The sequence below is a fragment of the Hippopotamus amphibius genome, chromosome 13 (genome assembly GCF_030028045.1).
Source record: "Hippopotamus amphibius kiboko isolate mHipAmp2 chromosome 13, mHipAmp2.hap2, whole genome shotgun sequence".
NCBI classification, from domain to species: Eukaryota; Metazoa; Chordata; class Mammalia; order Artiodactyla; family Hippopotamidae; genus Hippopotamus; species Hippopotamus amphibius.
The window spans coordinates 65,623,757-65,643,489 of NC_080198.1; the positions used below are offsets into that span (position 1 = coordinate 65,623,757).

The following is a 19,733-nucleotide window of genomic DNA, read 5'->3' on the forward strand; positions in this document are numbered from 1 at the left end:
GAACAGGATAATAATGAAAAAATATGTAGGAATATTAACTGCAGCTTTGCAACCTATGTTTTCACCTTTGGGAAAATAAAGCAGGAAGAATTTTAAAATATGTGACTCCCTATTTATATATATACATAAAAGTGGGTAAGCCTGCAAGTAGCAGCCAAAGAAATAGTCAATATTTCAAAAGCTTCTTAGATATACAGTGGTAAGAAAATACTCTGGTATTTCAAGATGTCCAGATGGCAAAGAGTTTACACTGAAAACTTTATTTTCTTAGGGTACAATTTTGCTTTTGAGCCTTTAGGTAATGCTTCTTTATCTGAAAATCTTTGATGATTAAATTTCTAAAAATGTGATCCTTATTGATTTATATATCTTCTTTTTATGTAGGAGATACAGCAGTTCGAGAAGTTTTTGAAGAGACTGGTATAAAATCAGAATTCAGGTCCCTCCTGAGTATTCGGCAACAGCACACCCATCCTGGAGCTTTTGGGAAGTCAGATATGTATATTATCTGCCGCTTAAAGCCATATTCATTCAACATAAATTTTTGCCAGCGTGAATGCTTAAGGTGTGAGTGGATGGATCTCAGTGACCTAGTCAAGACTGAAAATACGACCCCCATCACCAGCAGAGTTGCTAGGCTGCTGCTGTATGGGTACAGAGAAGGGTTTGACAAGATTGATCTGACCATGGAAGAACTTCCAGCAGTTTACACAGGCTTGTTCTATAAACTCTATCACAAGGAGCTGCCAGACAGTTATAAAACGATGACAGGAATGGATTAAATTTATATTTACACGGTTTTAAGATGTTTTAAGTAAATTGTACATGTAGATTAGTGTGTCATATTATAAGAAGTAGTGGACATTTGGGTTAATGAAATATGAGTTTAATTTTCTAATGTCTGTGATTTCCATGAAGAAAACTTGTTTGTAAGTATGCACATTTTTTAAAAGCCTCTTTTCAAATGAAGCAAATGTATAAAAAAGATTGTAGCTCTAAGTAAGCTTCGCTGGATAAAGGCAAATGCTATATAAAAGTGGAAGTCTATACATTTTCCAGGAATTTTTGTTGTTGTTGTTGTTTTACTAAGGCAATGGTTAAATATTTTACTATTAGATAAAAGGTTATCTGACCAGTTACCCAAACTGAGCAGATAGCTGTACACATTTTTCTTTTTCTTTCGTCAACAAGCTTCTAAAATATACCTCTTCTTTCATATGAAATGAGATCAGATGCTGCCATTAAGATCAGCTCTTAGCAGACATTGGAAGAAAAAGTATAGCTTTCTGCCCAGGTCCTGTTTTGGGTCCAAGTTTATACTGCCCAGTTCGTTTCAGTGCCACATACCAACTGGAGTATTTCCTTGACCGGTAAGTATTGTAGTTGTTAGATTCCAGTCGTTCAAAAAAGAAACACTCATCTGTAACACATTTCTGAAAAACAAAGGAAAAATTAGTAGTTATACTTTTCATCTTAAATATTTAATGACAGTACATGGTGCTTTGGGTTCAGCAGGACAATCAAACTAGTGATACTCAACAGGCCAAAATCTGACACAATCTAATTCTGCAGAAAGACACAGGACAGGAGCACAGCATGTCAACAGGACAACTTCAAGCACATCTCTTTGGAGGACCAGTCCAAGGAGCATTCTCCAGCCCCATAGTGGAGAGGTCAGGTGTGAGGCAGCAAGAGCACATGGGTGGTGTAGGAACCACACTGGCTCAGACTCGAATCCCATAAACATAGATTTCAGTGGTCTCCGCAAAGAGGGATACATCCAGTAACAAGAAGCACGCTATGCTTAGGGAAACGCAAAGCAGTGGCTTCCAGTTAGGTATTTATGGTCCATCCATGTCTTCCCAGTCCAGTGAAACGGTACCAGAGGTATAACCCAGGGGTAACCTTCCCATAAAGGAAAAGGGTTTTAGTAGTACTTTACTCACAGAAACAGAATTAATTCCTTAAATAAGTTTTTTCTAGTGACTGACATTGATGCTAAGGCATAAAAAGAATAGTTTATTATACAGAAGATAGCTAACATATATAATGCCAAAAAATTGTACTGGAACATTATAATATGGTTAGCATTCTCAAAACACTAACAGGTAATGAGAATAAATAACATAGACCATATTGATTTCAGGCAGTCTCTTGTGGGAAGGGAAACCACTCTGCCATTTTACTTCAGCTGTTTACCAGAGCAGGGAAAATAGGCAGATTTACAAATAGCTAGACCTAGAAATACTCTTTCAAGTTATGGAGTCCAATAGGCTGTCACATTATTTCAGGTAAATGTTCAAAAATCAACTTCACAGGGTAGCACTGATGATACTTACTGACCTCTGGGGGAAAAGTCAACAAATGACTTACTTGATTTAAGGAAAGAGAGGAAAAATAATTTTTTGTGTTACAATTAGATAAAATAGTTTGATAAGCTCAAATAGAAAACCATATAAATTTACACATATCTCCACATAGAAATACAACATGTGTACACAGATATATGACATAAACCTATGGTTCTATAATAGTGAGCATACCAGATTCCAGCTAATTTCTGCATGTTCAAATCTAGGAAACTTCAGGTTTGGGGAAATACACATTCAAAAAACTTGAATCTTTTCCCAGACTCTTTGGTTCTAAGATAAACAAAAAAATGGCACAAAGTGTGAGATAACATAAATCAGTAAGCAAAACAATGAAAAGAGCTGGCATGATAACCAACGTGTTTTAAAAGTAAAGGCCTGAGAAAGACCTAAAAGTGAATAACAGTTCCTGTAGTCAGCTTCTAGGCATAAGAATTTTACTGGCTATTTACTTGGCTTTAATGTTTTGACTGCTATTAGCTGAACTTTTAAAAACTGAAATGCAAACTTATCTATTTTTTTGCAACTTACAGAGAAAGCAGCTTCAGACTTTCTGATGCAAATAAATCACAGGTAGCCTTACAGAGAAGCATACATTGCACAAGGACCCAGCTATACGATACCCAGGACTTTCTTATGGTTGTCAAAGAGATCCAGATGTGATAACAGTGGAATACTTAGAGTAATGTGGATACTCCGTAGCCAATACTTTCACTCTACCTTTGGTGAAATTACTGTGCTTCATGTGTTAACTGAAATTAACCTGTGTTACTCTATCTTGTCATTTTTCAGTGCCACCAATAAAAATCTTCCTCTTTTTCTATTCCAGGTATAAAATCAGAAGTAGAAGAGTAAAGATGAAAGGAAAAGTCATGTAATCATAAAGATAACGTGAAAGGTCAGCATTGAGCTTCATGGGCTAATTCTCCAGAAGTAGATCTAAGCCATATAAGGCAGTTATCCTCAGGACATTGATATGCTCTTTTTTTTGGTGTTCAGCCAGCCTCCAGGGTGCCCCACCTTGCTAGTTAGCACTCCCTACAATGCTTGGCCAACTGGGATACGTACCATGCCAGTAATACTTGCCTTATCCGCCAGCTGCTAGTATTTTAGAGCAAAGAAGTAGTACCAGCAATTAAGTGGATAATATTGATACATCATGGAACCCATATATTTTTTTTTTTAACATAGGTTACTTGTACCTTTTTACACAGAGGGGAGAGAAAGAAACTGCATCTGTGCTGAGCATTCAGACATGTAAGTTTCTTAAACAGCTGCTATGCACTTGAAAACAAACTGCATTTTTTTAATGGATAGTAGGGCCAAAATTCAGCCTCAATAAAAGCAGGCATTTAACGTCCCATGTTAAGCAATTTTCAGTTCTCTCCATTCTCAGTTTACAAATCATCTTCATTGGTTGTGATGTCAATAATCCTGTTAAAAGTTGATGTGATGTAACTTTTTTAACCTTTATAAACATATTCACAGAGCTTTTTTCCTATACTCAATGTTTAACTGCTCACCATTTCAAACTTAAGAGAAAGGGGGATCTTTAGAGGAATGACATCACAGCGGAAGTGGGTAAGCAGCTTTTAAGGGCTTATAACAACTTCTGCCTTGCCTTCAAGACCTTATTTTATTTAGGCCCAGGAGCTGGGAAATCCCTTAATTCATGATTACTGACCGCTCTCATGCATATATCATTTTACTTAAATACAAGAATCCTGTGACATATATATACTCATTAACAAATGAGGAATCTAAAACTCAGGGCTCATGGATTGGGAGAGTGGGATTGACATATATCAGTATAAAATAGATAACTAATGAGAACCAACTATATAGCACAGGTAACTCTACTCAGTGCTCTGTGGTGACCTAAATGGGAAGGAAATCCAAAAAAGAGGGGATATATGTATACATATAGCTGATTCACTTTGCCATACAGCAGAAACTAACACAACATTGTAAAGCAACTATATTCCAAAAATAATCATTAAAAAATAATAATAATAAAGTCCGGATAAATAAATAAATCTCAAGGCTCTCAGTAACTTATTTCAAATTGTGGACACCCTTTGCCCATGTATCTATCTGACAGCTTTTTATCAAATTACATTTTCCTTTATTTTTTTTAATTTAAGAATAATTTTGGGATACAGAAAGCACACAGTTCAAATAATGCATTTATTCTTTTAATGGCTATTTTTTCTTCTAGGCCCTGGGATACATCAGTGAACAAAACTGAACAAAGATCTGTGCCGATTTGTGCTGCTCACATTCTCACTGGGGGAGACACAACATAAGCAGTAAGCATAACCGAGTAAATTATATGTTAAGATATGATAAATCCTATGGGAAAAAGTAAAGCTGAGAAGACACAAGGGATGGAGAAATGGTGGCGGTACAGATTAGGCTGCAGTATCAAAGAGCGTATTCACAGTAGTCTCCATCGAGAAAGTGGTATTTAAGGGAAAACTTGAAGGAGGTGGAGTTAACCCTCCAGATATCAGACAAGAGCATTCCAAGCAGAGAGAGGGAAAAGCCAGTGTAAAATCCCTACAACAGGATCATACCTAGAGTGTGTGAAGGGCAGCAAGAGGGGCAGTGTAAATGAAGCAGAGGGTTTGAAGGGGAAAGGAAATGAAGTCAGAGAGGCAATGAGATAGGAGATTTGTAGGCTATTGTAAATATTCCGGCTCCTATCCTGAGAAACTGAAAAGCCACTGTAGACTTCTGAGCATGATCTGCCATATTTTTCCAAGATTGCTCTGGCTGCCAAGATTACTCTGGACCAAAGGCAGATGCAGATATACCGTTAGAGGCTTGTTCAGTAATGTAGACACAGAGGGAGACTCAGACCACAGTGGTAGCAGCAGAGATGTTAAGAAGCTGTCTGCTTCTGGATGTATACTGAACGTAGAGTCAACAAAGTTTCCTGACAGATCAGATGTGCAGTGTAATAGATATAGAGGAATCAAGAGTGGCACTGAAGTTTATGTTCTAGATGATGGACTTGCTGAGATGGGACTGCTGTGAGTGGGAACAGGTTTTATAGGGAAAGATCAGGAGTTCACTTTTGGACATGTTGAGTTTGAGATAAATATTAGATGTCCTAATGGAGATAATGAGTGTTTACTGAGCACATACTGTGCAACAGACACATCACTCAACCTCTCCCTCTTACTAATGCTAATAACCACAGAATTGGAACTTGAAACGTACTAATCTTTTGGAATGCTGAGAAGTGTGTTAAATTACAATAATTCCAATAAGCCATTATTCTCAATTCTAAAAGGTATGGAATCTAAAAATTGAATGTAGATGTACATGCATGAGAGTAACATAAATCTGTCATGTGTCAGTGTTAGGCCACACCTCAGGACTTCCCTGAACGCTACCCACATTGAACTAGCTTAGCTTATGGTCCTATGTAAGGGGCCCAATAGCCACCTGTTGATGCTGGTAACAGTGATGCTAGTGATTTTAAAGATGGTGCTGAAGTGTGACCCCTTGTAGGGGTATCTGAATAGGAAAGAACCTAATAGAGTTTGAAAAAGCATACGCAACATTTTAAATAGTTTGATTTGTATTTTGTCTAGATATTTAATTTACTCTGATATTTCAAAAAGAAAGTAAACCGACATGAGATATTTATACATAAAGAAAAACTGATCCTAGGAGACAGTAAGAACCAGGTTTCTCATTATTGGAGTGGGTAGTTACAGACAAGCCAGAAGGGAAGGCTAAAATGGTTCATGTGATACTGGTGGATTAGGGTTGGATGTACTCTTTTTTAGTTTAATACAGATGGTTAAATACAGAAGTGTTTATAGTTATGTACATATATATCCAGATTGGTATATGCCTATATTCTTTGCTCTGTCAGGTAAGAGGGCCTAGAAGCAAACACACCTCAGTAGCAACAAGCACACTCAGTTCTTGGTTTCTAATACCATTTTCCAATAGAAGGAACCAAGGCTCCTTAGAGAAATGGGTCATTCTAGACTGAAGTAGGGAATGTACAAGATGAGCCTGGAGCACTCTTAGAGGCCATAAAATAAGGAGGTGCTCAAGAAGCCACACGTTGACTCGGATATGTCACAGAGTACAGGAGCCAGATGAAAAAGCTCCCAATAGCCAAAGCTGAAACATTTTGAACAAAATAAACAATACAGTTTTAAATTATAACCCAAGGTATAAAATAAATATCCATGCATATATACTGATATACATGATTAAATAAATCAATGGAGAATAGAGAAGTTTCTCATACAAAAGAATTCCAAATAATTCATGTAGATACTTCCTCCTCAAGGGGATGGAGCATAAACCTCCCTCCCCCACCCCCATCTCTTAAATGTGGACTGTGTAAAGTGACTTTCTTCCAAAGAATACAGTATGGAAAGGGAAAAACAGCAGTATCTTTACAGGGTAGACAAACACTACCTCAGCCAGGTGATCAAGGTTAATATTATTAGTGATAAGCATGTTCCCTGATACGATGCAATGGAAAACAATACCTTACCTCTGTGATCTACCTCCTAAATACTTATAACCCTGTCTAATCATGAGGAAAACATCAGGCAAACCCAAATTGCAGCACCTTCTATCAAATATTTGACCAGTACTCCTCAAACTGTCAAAGATTCAAAAAAAGGGAAGTCTAAGGAAATGCCACATCGAGAGGAAACTAAGACCTGATGACTAAATGTGGTATCCTGAATGAGATCCTGGAACGGAAAAAGGACATGAGGTAAAGGAAACATGAATACATTATGAACTTCAGCTAATAATGGTGTATCAATATTGGTTCATTAGTTGTGACAGGTGTATCATACTAATGTAACATGTTAATAGGAGAAGCTGGGTGTGGGGTATATAGAAACCCCCTGTACTATATCTTCAGAACTTTTCTGTAAACCTAAAAAAACTATTCTAAAATCAAAATTTATTTTTTAAAAATCTGACCCTAGGGCTACAAGTATGACCAAAAAAAAAGGAATCTCTCAAGTAACTGAACTTAATAACTCCAGTTACACTATGAAGGTTAAAAGCATCACATTTATTTTTGTGCTCTACGTCCAAATACAGATCATTTATTTATATATATACACATAACCACTTTATTTCACCCGACTATAAATGCCATGTGGGTAGAGATTTTCTTCTATTGTTTTTTCTTCTGTTCTATTGTGCCTGGCACATAGTAAGTGATCAATAAACATTTATTAATTAAGGAATAAATGAAACTATTTTATATAGGCTACAGTAAAAATACCATTCAATGGCACTGCAAAATCTAAATAGGAACTAAAGAACTAAGACCAAGGAAAATCCAGCCTAAGTATTGAAGTATGGAATGTAGTCTAATTTTATGGACTGTTTAGTCCCTGAGGAAACTAAGCCAGTTGGCCCATTGCAAGAGTTTAACTATCCTAACAACATCTGTGAGGATCTTTATGAGCCAGGAAACCTGGGTTCCAGTGTTGCCTTGATACCTAACTAACCTGTATCTTTGAGCAAGTCACTTAACCTCTCTGAACCTTACTATTTTCATCTGTAAAATAAGACTGGATTAGATGATCTTTTTTTTTTTTTTTTTTTTTGGCACACGGACTTAGTTGCTCCGCGGCATGTGGGATCTTCCTGGAGCTGGGATCGAACCCGTGACCTCTGCATTGGCAGGCGGATTCTTAACCACTGCGCCACCTAGGAAGCCCCCTGGATTAGATGATCTTTAAGGTCCCTCCCAATCTTTAACAATTTTTAAGCCTTTAAAACAATCTTAAGGCCCTGGCATACTGTAAGAAAATAAGAACTAAAGTAAATTCTTCCCCTCCCCCAGGCCCATCTCCTGTCCTTATGTAGTGGCCTCACAATTCTCATGCACTGCTGAATGTTAGATTGACCCTTATGGCCGTTCCCCCATGCTCTGTTTTTTGGATTGTTTATTCTTTTACAGTACTTTGATTCTGCAGTTTTGGCTTATGAGAGAGTTTGCTCAACATGAGTCCAAAAATGCTTTTGCTTACACCACTTCTGAGAATTAAAAACAGACATGATGTAAGTATCTGTGTTGACTATTTCAGAACAAAATAAGACACACTAATTGTAAAAAGTTAAAAGTAAATTTAATCTTAATATTGTAATATGTATATGTAGCTTGTGTAAAATTTTACACAAGATTGGTTTCTAAAAGAAGCAATAATTCCTATTAAGCAAATAACCTTTGCATTTAATCTCATATTTTATCTCTTAAAAATGATACACATTCCTCTTTAATTACTGCATTTTCCTACAAATTTAATCAGTATATATTGCCATTCTGTATAAGTGAAACCTCAAAAATCTCCTTTCCCTACTTTATTATGTGTGTAAGTTTCATTTCATTGTAAGGCCCCTCAAGTAAGAGAGTTACTCGATAAATAAAAAAATATTTTACAGTAATTAAATGTATAGCCTTAGATAATAAACATAATTTTTGCATATTTGACTCGCGGATCAACACAAATCACACATTCTAACACTGAGTTCTGTTTAGGTTATCACAATCAGTCGCATAATATAGAAAACAATGTGCAACTTTCTAGCAGATCAAGACCAAGCAAATTTTTTCCTACCAATACTAACAGAGGCTGTTTGGTGATTTAAACTTAAGACTACAGTTAACCTCGTAAGCAATTTTTGAACACTGAAGAAATCATAAATCCTAATATTTGTTCTGAGCTTCTGTTGTTCATAGCAACAAAATTTATCTTGCTATGGAATGGAATAAGGAGTCTGTTGTATATTCAAAGAACTACTCAACTTCAGCCTCCACATTTAGGCTTTGACAGATAAATACAGTTACTCTTTAAACATTTATATTTTCTAGCTTCAAAGAAGGGGAAAGATGCTTAAGAAATGTTTCAAACAGTGAGAAATCCTTAGCCTGAATGCGTTCATGCCATTAATATGCGAAGATGTTGGAGAAAAAAAAATGGTACACAACTTAGTTTTTTTTTGTTTTTTTTTTTTATTATTTTGGGGGGGGTACACCAAGTTCAATCATCTGTTTTTATACACATATCCCCGTAGTCTTTTTTAATAGTCTCAACTAGTAGTAATCTACCTAACCTGACTCTGAGAGGCCAAAATGTGTTATTATCCAGCGTGCTCTTCTTTCTGAGGGGAAACTGTGTTTTACAAATCAGTATAGGACTTGCACGCAGGAGAACCCAGGGATGTGCCCTAACACAGCACTCTGACGTGGGGCCTGCAGAGAAGACTGGGAAGAATTATGCCTTTGGCAAGTGCAAGTCCATAAACCCCAGTGTCTCTAGGTAATAAGGAACATCTGCATCCCCAAATAATGGCTACCGGTCACAACACTGGACTTATCCCAAAGTTTTGTTTTGTTTTGTTTTTATTTTTTACATGCCAGCTGTCTCTTCCCATTGTCACCTGAGTGAGGTCCCTGCTGACATCCCCGGCTACAGTGTGTTTCACCATCAGTGATTCATCTCAACCCGTGAAATGTTAGAACAGATGATATTAATAGCCAAGGGTCAAGACTTTTAATTTCTTGCCCAAAAGTTGCTGGTTTTGACAGCTCAATGCCTATGGATCTGACTCAGAGAAAAATGTCACTTAATGACTGAACCACCAATACCACCTCCTTGGTTGGTGGGTAGGGACACTTACTTTTTCACCTGAAAATTGACACAGCCCACCCAGACTAATCTGAAAGAGGATTGCTGCTGAAAAGGCAAGGCAGCAAGCCACACAGTTGAATGGTAAGACTAGAGACTGACTCCTGAACTTGTCATGAATAGATCCTATGATCTGGAGCTGGAACAACTGGATCTTGGCTGGTGCCACTCAAAGAAAACTGATAAATCCTGAATATTCCATGTATGTGTAACAGCTGTGGCTTTGTCCCCACAGAGTTTGTGATAAATTTCTGAGCATTGCTAAATTAACTCTTACTATACCAGCTTGAAGGAAATCTGTTGTATCATGAAGAATTAACACACATCCAAGGGGACAGAAATATATTTAAGACTAAATAGAAAGCTGTGACCTCAATCTTGTAAAGGTCCTGCTTAGCCGAGGAAGAGATTAGAAAACACTGTTCATTTTAGAGCACTTTATGCTTCTGATGGTACAGAATCAACAGTTTGGGGAGCTTAATGCCTATTTGCCAAGAGAACAGGTCAGAATTCTCTGAATTCCAACTTGTAGAGAATTATGTAAGAATGAGAAGACAGCTCAGGTTTTAGGTCTAGTGTCTTAAATTGTCTCTTTTACAGACCCCAGTAGTTTCAGAGATGCACTGTAAAGTAGAGTAACTTCTCAACCTAAATGTCCATTGACAGATGAATGGATAAAGAAGACATGGTATACATACAATAGAAAATTACTCAGCCCTAAAAAAGAATGAAATAATGCCATTGTAGCAACATGGATGGACCTAGAGATTACCATATAAAGTGAAGTAAGTCAGAGAAAGATAAATATCATATGATATCACTTATATGTGGAATCTAAAAATATGATACAAATGAACTTATTTACAAAACAGAAACAGACTCTCAGACATAGGAAACAAGCTTGTGGTTACTAAAGGGGAAGTGGGGGGAGGGATACATTAGAAGTTTGGGATTAGCAGATACAAACTACTATATATAAAATAGATAAACAACAAGGTCCCAAGCACAAGGAACTATATTCAAAATCTTGTATAACCTATAATGGAAAAGAATATGAAAAAAAATGTATGTGTGTGTGTGTGTGTGTGTGTGTATATATATATATATATATATATATAATATATATATACTGAAAGAGGATTGCTGCTGTACACTTTGCTATATACCAGAAACACAACATTGTAAACCACGTATACTTCAGGTTTTTTTTTTTTTAATTTTAATAAATAGAGTAGCTTCTGTTTTCATCACTTTTGACAATTACCAAGCTTTTTACCATTACAAATGAACCTATGTTCTGGCCTGTGTTCTCAAGATAAATAACTCCCCCAATGACTGTCTTACAGGGCCACCGTGATTACCAGGTTACTGGATTTTCTAATCTCAATAAGTGGAAAACCTCAGGGTAACAATCTGAAGTCACTCACTGAGCCAGATCAAGACAGACACAGCAAAGTCTAGAGTTTTAAAACCTTTTTGGGGACTTCCCTGGTGGTCCAATGGTTAAGAATCCGCCTTCCAGTAGAAGGGACGGGGGTTCGATCGCTGGTCGGGGAACTAAGATCCCACATGCCATGGAGTAACTAAGCCTGCACGCCACAACTACTGAGCCTGCATGGCACAACTGGAGAGGACCCCATGCACTGCAATGAAGAGCCTACGCATCCCAACAAAAGATCCTGCGTGCTGCAACTAAGGCTCAATGCAGCCAAAGATAAATAAATAAATCAATATTTAAATAAAACACCATTTGACTAGTGTCCAGTTGACTAGTGTTGTCCATAGTTAAGACAGAAGCAAATGTTGTACGTATCTACTTTCTTTTCTCCACCACCTTTACTGACAGTAGCCAAATCAACACTATTGCAGGAGACAAAGTGATGCACACTGTATGTGTTTTGTCACATCCTGAGGTGAGAAGAGTAGGGTTAACCCCTCTTCTCACTACAAGATCAAGGTCATCCAAAATTACCAGTTGATTCACTATCCTGGAAATATTTTAAATGCTACTTCAGTAGATTCCCAAGGTATTACATCATCCCTTGAGTTGACAGTAGGCTGGCAGAAAAAAAAAGAACAGTGGAAGAACTTCTTTCATAGCTATATTTTTTTTCCCTAGGAAACTTCATCCATTCCCCTGCTTTAGCCACTACATATATGCTGATGACACCCAAATCTATATATCAGTACAGACTTCTCTGAACTCCAGACCCATAATTCCAACTATGTAGTGAACATCTTTACCTGAATTTCTCTTAGGCAACTCAAACCAGATAAAACTAAATTTGAACTTGTATTATCTTTTCCCAGAACTTGCTCTTTTCCTCTTCCCCCTTTCTCATCTACCTCCTCATCCAAACTGGAAACCCGGGTGTCGTCTTTGACTTTTTCCGCTACTCCACTCCTGAGTCTGATCAACCTCAGTGCTAGCACTTTACTCCATCCTCTCTGTCCTGTTATTGCCAGTGATGTTCTGATCATCACTTGCTTGGACTCGTCCCATGCCTTCTAACTGGTCTGTCTCCACCAGCTGTGGCCCCCTCAAATCCATCCTCTACACTGCTGCCAGAGAGATCTTTCTCAAATTCAACTTTGATGTGTCTCTTCTTAAAACTCTTCATGGCTTCCCACTGTTGATAGCAGCATGGCACATTAGGCACTTCAGCAGGCAGTTTACCTGCCTCTCCAACCTCATCTCTTCCCTTCCAGCATGTATTGGCTTTGCACCTTACACTCCAGCAGTGGTGAATTGTAATTCTGGAGAAACCCCTAGTAAGCTTTCTGCATCCATGCCTTTGCATGTGCTATGTCCTAGAATTATCTATACCCTGATCTCCATTCCTCTGCCCTTGAACTGCCTGATAAATGTAGAGGAAGGATCCTCTATATTATCTAAAAATCCTCTTTGTAGGTCATCTTTCTCAATCTAGACAAGTTTAATCTCTCCCTTTCCTTTATGCATGCATGTAGGATGTAGAAGGAACATGTCAAACCCCTTACACCTTATTACAAATACTATTTACACTTCTGCCTCCCCAGGATTGTCACTCATTAAAGGCACAGGCCATTTTGTATTCAGTTTAATAACCCTAATGCCTAGCATAGTGTCAGTACACTGTACACTCAAAAAATACTGGCTATTCTTGAACAGGATTCTAAAATTTATTTAATTACAAAAAGGGAGAGAGAGCACCACTACACCTAGACTTGTTATTTATCCTGCAAAAATCAGTGTAATATCATAATAAGTATATATGTCAGATGATCAGATGGTTGGATATTCTTTTTCTCTGTAAGTCTGTTTCAGTCCCTTCAGAAATCCAAAGATCACATACAGATGGCCAAGAGGCACATGAAAAGATGTTCAACATCACTAATTACTAGAGAAATGCAAATCAAAACTACAATGAGGTATCACCTCACACCAGTCAGAATGGCCATCATCAAAAAATCTACAAACAATGAATGCTGGAGAGGGTGTGGAGAAAGGGGAACCTTCCTACACTGTTGGTGGGAAAGTAAATTGGTACAACCATTAAACTAAAAATAGAGCTTCCCACTCCTGCTCCTGGGTATATATCCAGAGAAAACCATAATTCAAAAAGATACATGCACCCCAGTGTTCCTTGCAGCACTGTTTACAATAGCCATGACATAGGAGCAACCTAAATGCCCATCAACAGAGGAATGGGTAAAGAAGATGTGGTATGTATATACAAGGGAATACTACTCAGCCATAAAAAGAATGGAATCATGCCATTTGCAACAACATGGATGGACCTAGAGATTATCATACTAAGTGAAGTAAGACAGAAAGACAAATATATGATATTGCTTATATGTGGAATCTAAAAAAAATGGTACAAATGAACTTATTTACAAAACAGAAATAGAGTCACCAATGTAAAACACAAACTTGTGGTTACCGGGGCGGAAGGGAGGAGAGGGATAAATTGGGACATTGGGGTTGACATATACACACTACTATATATAAAATAAGTAACTAATAAGGACCTACTGTATAGCACAGGGAACTCTACTTAATAGTCTGTAATGACCTATATGGGAAAAGAATCTAAAAAAGAGTATATATGTATATCTGATTCACTTTGCTGTACAGCAAAAATTAACATTGTAAATCAACTATACTCCAGTAAAAAATTAATTTATAAAAAGAAATCCAAAGGTCTTCACTCAGAACAAAATTCCAAAACTTATCTGTATAAGCGCAAAACACTGCAGCTGCTCAGTACTATTAGATCCCTTCTGTGGGGAGAGTTAACAGAGCGCTTGTAACTGGCTACTGGTATTGGTATTACGGGTGTGGTCTGTATATACACGCACTTGTAGGTACATGTCTTATCTGCTCCCTGAGTGAGACAGAAGTAGGATCTGTGTCATTTACACTGCTCTGTTTCCCTGCATCATTCCCCCCACACAGTGTCTGCTCGACACACATACAATCCCGGCTGTGCTAATAATGGTGAAGTTGACAGGGAGCCTGTATTAATGGATAGAACATGAGCCAGAGCAAGGACCCCTGAGTAGCTGTGATAAAAAGTAAAAAAAGAGAAGCCCCTGCCCTTAATGAGCTTGTATATTAATGAGAAGTAACATGAGGAGGAAGTAACAACTCTGAGGACCTATTATGGATAAGACCCTGATTTTGGCACTTGATATAAATTATCTAATTTAGCCCACACAAAAACTCTATGAGATAGGATCATTATTGTCTCTATTTTATAGGTAAGGGAACTAACTCACAATAATTTGCCCGAGAACACATTGCTAATAAATAAGTGGCAGAGCCAGCATTTGCACCTAAAAGCCCACATTCTCAACTTGTATTCTAAACGGCAAGTGTTTCTATGTCAAATTTGAAAGAAGAAGCTTAAAAACTCATAATAAAAATTTCATATGTCCATCCCAATGATCTTCAGACAACTGCACAATATAAAGATTTTTTAAAACTATAGTTTAAAGCTATGCAGCAAAGGCAGTAAAATGCAGTGAATTGGAATTCCTGCTCTGGAGTAAAGACTGCCTGGTGTGCCATCCAGGCTCGGCCTCACATCAGCTGTGTTCTCTTGGTTACTTTATTACTCCCTCAGAACTTTAGTCTTTACATCTGTGAAATAGGATGATACTCTATTTTATAGGATGAATGTGAAGATTAAATGATATACTTGTAAAACCCTTAATAAAGATGTAATAAATACCAATACTAGTAAACTCATAGCAGTAAAAGCTAAATACAAAGAAAAAAACTACAAAAAACAGAAAGCATTACTTACAGAGGCCAGTAATCTTCCATCTTCCTTCATAGCAAGATAACGGTTCGCACACACTCCTTTGATAGACACAACCCCTCTCTCTTCTGCTTGAAGTTGTAGTTTGACTGCAAGTAATGGAGAAAAAATTTGTAGCATCATAGAAAGGTGCACACAGGGTAAAGACAAGAGACACTTGGGCAACCAGCTAACCCACCCTGGCAAGGAGTTGGGGGGACAAGGGAGAGGGGCCAGATGTCAATTAAATTCTTTTAGAAGGAGAGGCAGACTCACTAGAGCATGAGTGCCCCTTGACTCCCTTCTCACTCCAGTGTCAGTCAGAGGATAAGAGTGACAGATGGAGAATTTTTTTCCTTTGATATGTAATTAGCCTCCACTTGGCCCTGTTAACTACTTAGATTTTTTTAATGAACATATTTTAAGAGTACAAAAATATATAAACCACTTGTGAGAATTTCCACACTACTGCCTAACTTTAAACTTTTTAAAAGTTACTTTTAACCACTTCTTCACAAATAAAATATAATTGCTCACCATTATCTTTTGGTTTGTATTTCCTTGAGTTTCTAAACCTCTTATTTCTAGCTTCCCCTTCAATACAATACCAAATGCATTTATCTTTCTTTATAGAGGGATTGTGATGTACAGATTTTTTTTTTTTTTGCAAATATCTATTGGAAAAACAAAATGTTTAATTTGCTTATATAGTGTGATGAAAGATTTTCAGAATCTAAGATCCTGAAGGGGATGACCTATGTGTTATACTGCATTATCAATATTAAGCAGACTTTTGGAAAACAAAAAATAGGTATTACACAATCATGATGATAATGCATCTGGACAAATAATCACCTAATTCAGTTAAAATTAAGTTTAAAATTTGTTTTGCTAGTCAGAGGTAGCATTCTCCTGCCTAGAACAGCATTCCCGAAATGTATTTTGGCTAACAGAGATTACTCAAAAAACAGATTCTGGGGCCAAATAAATTTAGGAAATTCTTGGTTAAGTCAAGTTAACTCTTTATTGATAAACTTCTCAGAACTTTGCTTCTCATAACCTGCATTATAAATCACCATAAGAGGATCAGGTATACAGTGTTTATAAAATGTGCTTGGGTCCCAGACCAAGTTTTTTCATAGGTTGTTCTGTGGCCTATGAACATATCTAAGACATTCTTATTAACAGCAATAGGAAAAAGCAGTGAATATTCAAAATTTTAGAAATCGGCATAATATTATTTGGATAACATTAGAAACAAAGTAAATTTAATTTTCCCAGGTGTTTCCAGGCAGCTAGGAAACATGGCATGAAAAAGCAATGTTTGAAAGATTCTGGAATTACTATTAACTTTGTTAGATATAATTATGTCATAGTAATTATGTTTTTAATTTTTTCCTATCAGGTAGAGCAACATACAGGTAAAATGAGACATAACATCTGGGATTAGCTTTAAAATATTCTAGGAATCAGTCAATCAATACTCTTTTTAATAAAATGGGTGGGATAAATAAAACAAGAATAATTAACCTACATCAATAGTTATTAGAAGTATGGGAGTTCATTATTCTATTCTCATTACTTTATGAATGTTTGAGAATTACACTTATTTAAAAAAGACATTTGTTGGACATTTAATGTCTGATTCTCCTCTGTGTACCAGTCACTCCAGGTGAAATTCTTCTACAGAATCTTAAAAGCTAATGCAAAGTAAAAGGAATATAATCAACACATGAAAACTAAACAGAGAAAAGCATAAAGTCTCTTTCACAACGTTATGGGAAAATGTAGAAAATAAGATTTATTTTTAACAAATATAAGCAAAATTCTATTAATGACTATGAATAAAAATCCTTGCATATAGCTCTAAAGTGATGTAGATAAGCCCTATTAATTATGAATGTATTTGCATCTCTTTATAACTCATGAGGTTGTGTAAATGCTTATGAGGTAAGACTGCACAGTCAATCACTATACTTTATTTCTGGCACTTTATCAATGAACTGTAGCCTAGCTCTGGCCCACCATCTTGTAAATGTATATTACTGGTCATAAGGCAGATTATGGATATTAATGCTTGGTCAGTATCAGTGACTCAATACCCAAAGTAAATGTCATCATTCATTTATTCATTGGCCTTTCACAGATTTTTGGGGATTCCACATTAGGATGTTGTCATTTGATAAGCCACTAAAAAGTAACCATTAATTGTAGATGCCTGAAAAGTTGCCATATAACTATAAAAATATAAACCTTAAAAGTAACCAGAGCCTAAACCAATAAGAAGCTGGGTAATCCACAAAATCATAGATTTTCTTTAAAAACCCATCAGAACTGAGCTGCAGAGAGACCTATGTAAATTCCATATACAGATGATCCCTTCCCGAAAAAATGATCACCTGCTTTCATCTTTGACAGGAAGAAGACTAACATGCCAAAATGGGGAGTATAAAGAAACCAGCTGAACTTTTTACAAACTTTTAATAGCTGCTGACATGGGCTTCCTAGGTGGTGCAGTGGTTAAGAATCTGCCTGCCAATGCAGGGGAAACGGGTTCGATCCCTGCTCCAGGAAAATCCCACATGCCTGGAAGCAGCTAAGCCTGTGTGCCACAACTATTGAGCCCATGTGCCACAACTAGCCCATGCTCCTAGAGCCCGAGCTCTGCAACAAGAGAACCCACTGCAGTGAGGAGCCCGTGCACCACAATGAAGAGTAGCCCCCACTCACCGCAACTAGAGGAAGCCCGTGTGCAGCAATGAAGACCCAACACGGCCAATAAATAAATAATTAAAAAAAAAAAATAGCTGCTGACGTGAGGAACTGGAATTCTAAGGAGCCCTAATCAAAGAGCAATTCCATACCCACCTGCCAGTTCTCTCCTACAAAGCTTGCACCTAGTGTACAACCATCACATCCAGAGGCAGAGGACAGAACACAAGGGCTAAGAGATTCTTCTGACGCACCCAGGGCTTTGCTGAGTGCAAAGCAGCAGTCAACTGAAGGCTGGAAGCAGAAGAGAGCTGAGAAAGAGCCCTCTGAGAATCACTGAGCCTTCACCAAATGAAAAGCAGAATGAAGAGAGATCTTCAATGACAAGGGTAGAGTTCAAGAGCAAGGTTAACTCCTGACCTACCCAAATAGTTAATAGCTGGGCTATTTTTGTCTTAAACAAAATGGATATGAAAAACTACTCAATCCAAAAGAAGGCTGAAGAGGAGGAGCAGAAGGACAAAGAACAGATGGGGAAATCAGAAAACAAATTCCAACATGGCAGATTAAACCCAAGCATATCAATAACTGAACTAAATGTAAATGAACTAAATACTTCACTTAAAGGAAAAAATTAAATTCAAGAAGTTAAAAGGCAAAAAACCCAACTATGTTGTTTACAAGAAAAGCACTTTAAATACAAAGATACAGACAAGTTGAAAGTAACGTGGGAAAAAATATAAAAAGTATACACTAATTATAAGAATGCTGGTATGGCTATATTAATATCTGATGATGTGGACTTCAAGGCAAGTAGTATAACTAGAGATGAACAAAGTTATTTCTTAATGACAAGAGGGCCAGATATGTCAAGAAGACATAATAATTTTAAATGTGCAGCACATAATAACAGAACTCTAAATTACCTGAAGCAAAAATTAACAAAAGAAATAAATCAAAAGTATATTGATATCCATATCAATAAGTATTTGAAATATAAGAATAACGTTATCAAACAACTTGACCTGACCTTTTTTTTTTTTGAGATCAGATAGGTATCATTTACCTGAAACTTTAGTCTCTTCTTAACATCATTGTCATTTGAAAGCTATGCTAAAAAAAAATTAACTTTGCCAGCATGGTAAGTGATCCTATGCTTATTTGCCTAGTGGACTTGAATTTTTCAGATTAACTTCAGCTTAGAAGTTCTTTTTCCAAAGTTACCATGATGTTAAGTAATATCACTGGCTCTTGTCCTGAACTATTGGTACCCCTGGTACTTTTGTTTGTTTTTTAACAGTCTGAGATATAATTCATGTATGATACAATTCATTTAAAGTGTACACGTGATTCAGTGTTTTTCAATATAGTCACCGAGCAGTGCAACTATTACCACAGTCAATTTTAGAATATCTTCATCATCCCATACCTCCCATGGTCCCCACAGCATTCACCTCCTATATCCCCAATACCACATCCCCAACCCTAGGCTACCACTAATCCACTTCCTGTCTCTACAGATTTGCCTATTCTGGATATTTCATATAAATGGGATCATACAATATGTGGTCTTTTGTGACTGGCTCCTTTCACTTAGCATAATGTTTTCAAGGTTCATTCACATTATAGCCATGTATCAATACTTCATTCTTTTTTATTGCCAAATAATA

General features: G+C 36.9%; 2 protein-coding genes across 7 annotated transcripts in view; one reads left to right on the plus strand and one right to left on the minus strand.

Moving 5' to 3' along the window:
- The window catches only part of NUDT6 (nudix hydrolase 6), a 63,498-nt gene that overhangs the window by 35,243 nt on the left and 8,522 nt on the right, over window positions 1-19,733 (plus strand). For 5 of the 6 annotated variants that reach the window (XM_057705724.1, XM_057705725.1, XM_057705723.1 and 2 more), the window contains one exon: window positions 385-1,062. In XM_057705724.1, coding sequence (XP_057561707.1) covers window positions 385-782 — 398 coding nt within the window. In that variant the 3' untranslated portion in view covers window positions 783-1,062. Of the gene's footprint in view, window positions 1-384; window positions 1,371-3,198; window positions 3,268-3,560; window positions 3,627-4,587; window positions 4,679-6,944; window positions 7,126-19,733 lie in introns of those variants that run through there. The other variant, XM_057705722.1, reaches the window with a different exon arrangement.
- FGF2 (fibroblast growth factor 2) overlaps window positions 1,248-19,733 on the minus strand; it is a 55,456-nt gene continuing 36,970 nt past the window's right edge. Inside the window, exons 2-3 of the mRNA XM_057705729.1 lie at window positions 15,358-15,461; window positions 1,248-1,433 (exon numbers count right to left, since the gene is read on the minus strand). Of these exons, the coding sequence (XP_057561712.1) occupies window positions 1,248-1,433; window positions 15,358-15,461 (290 nt within the window). The remainder of the gene's footprint in view (window positions 1,434-15,357; window positions 15,462-19,733) is intronic.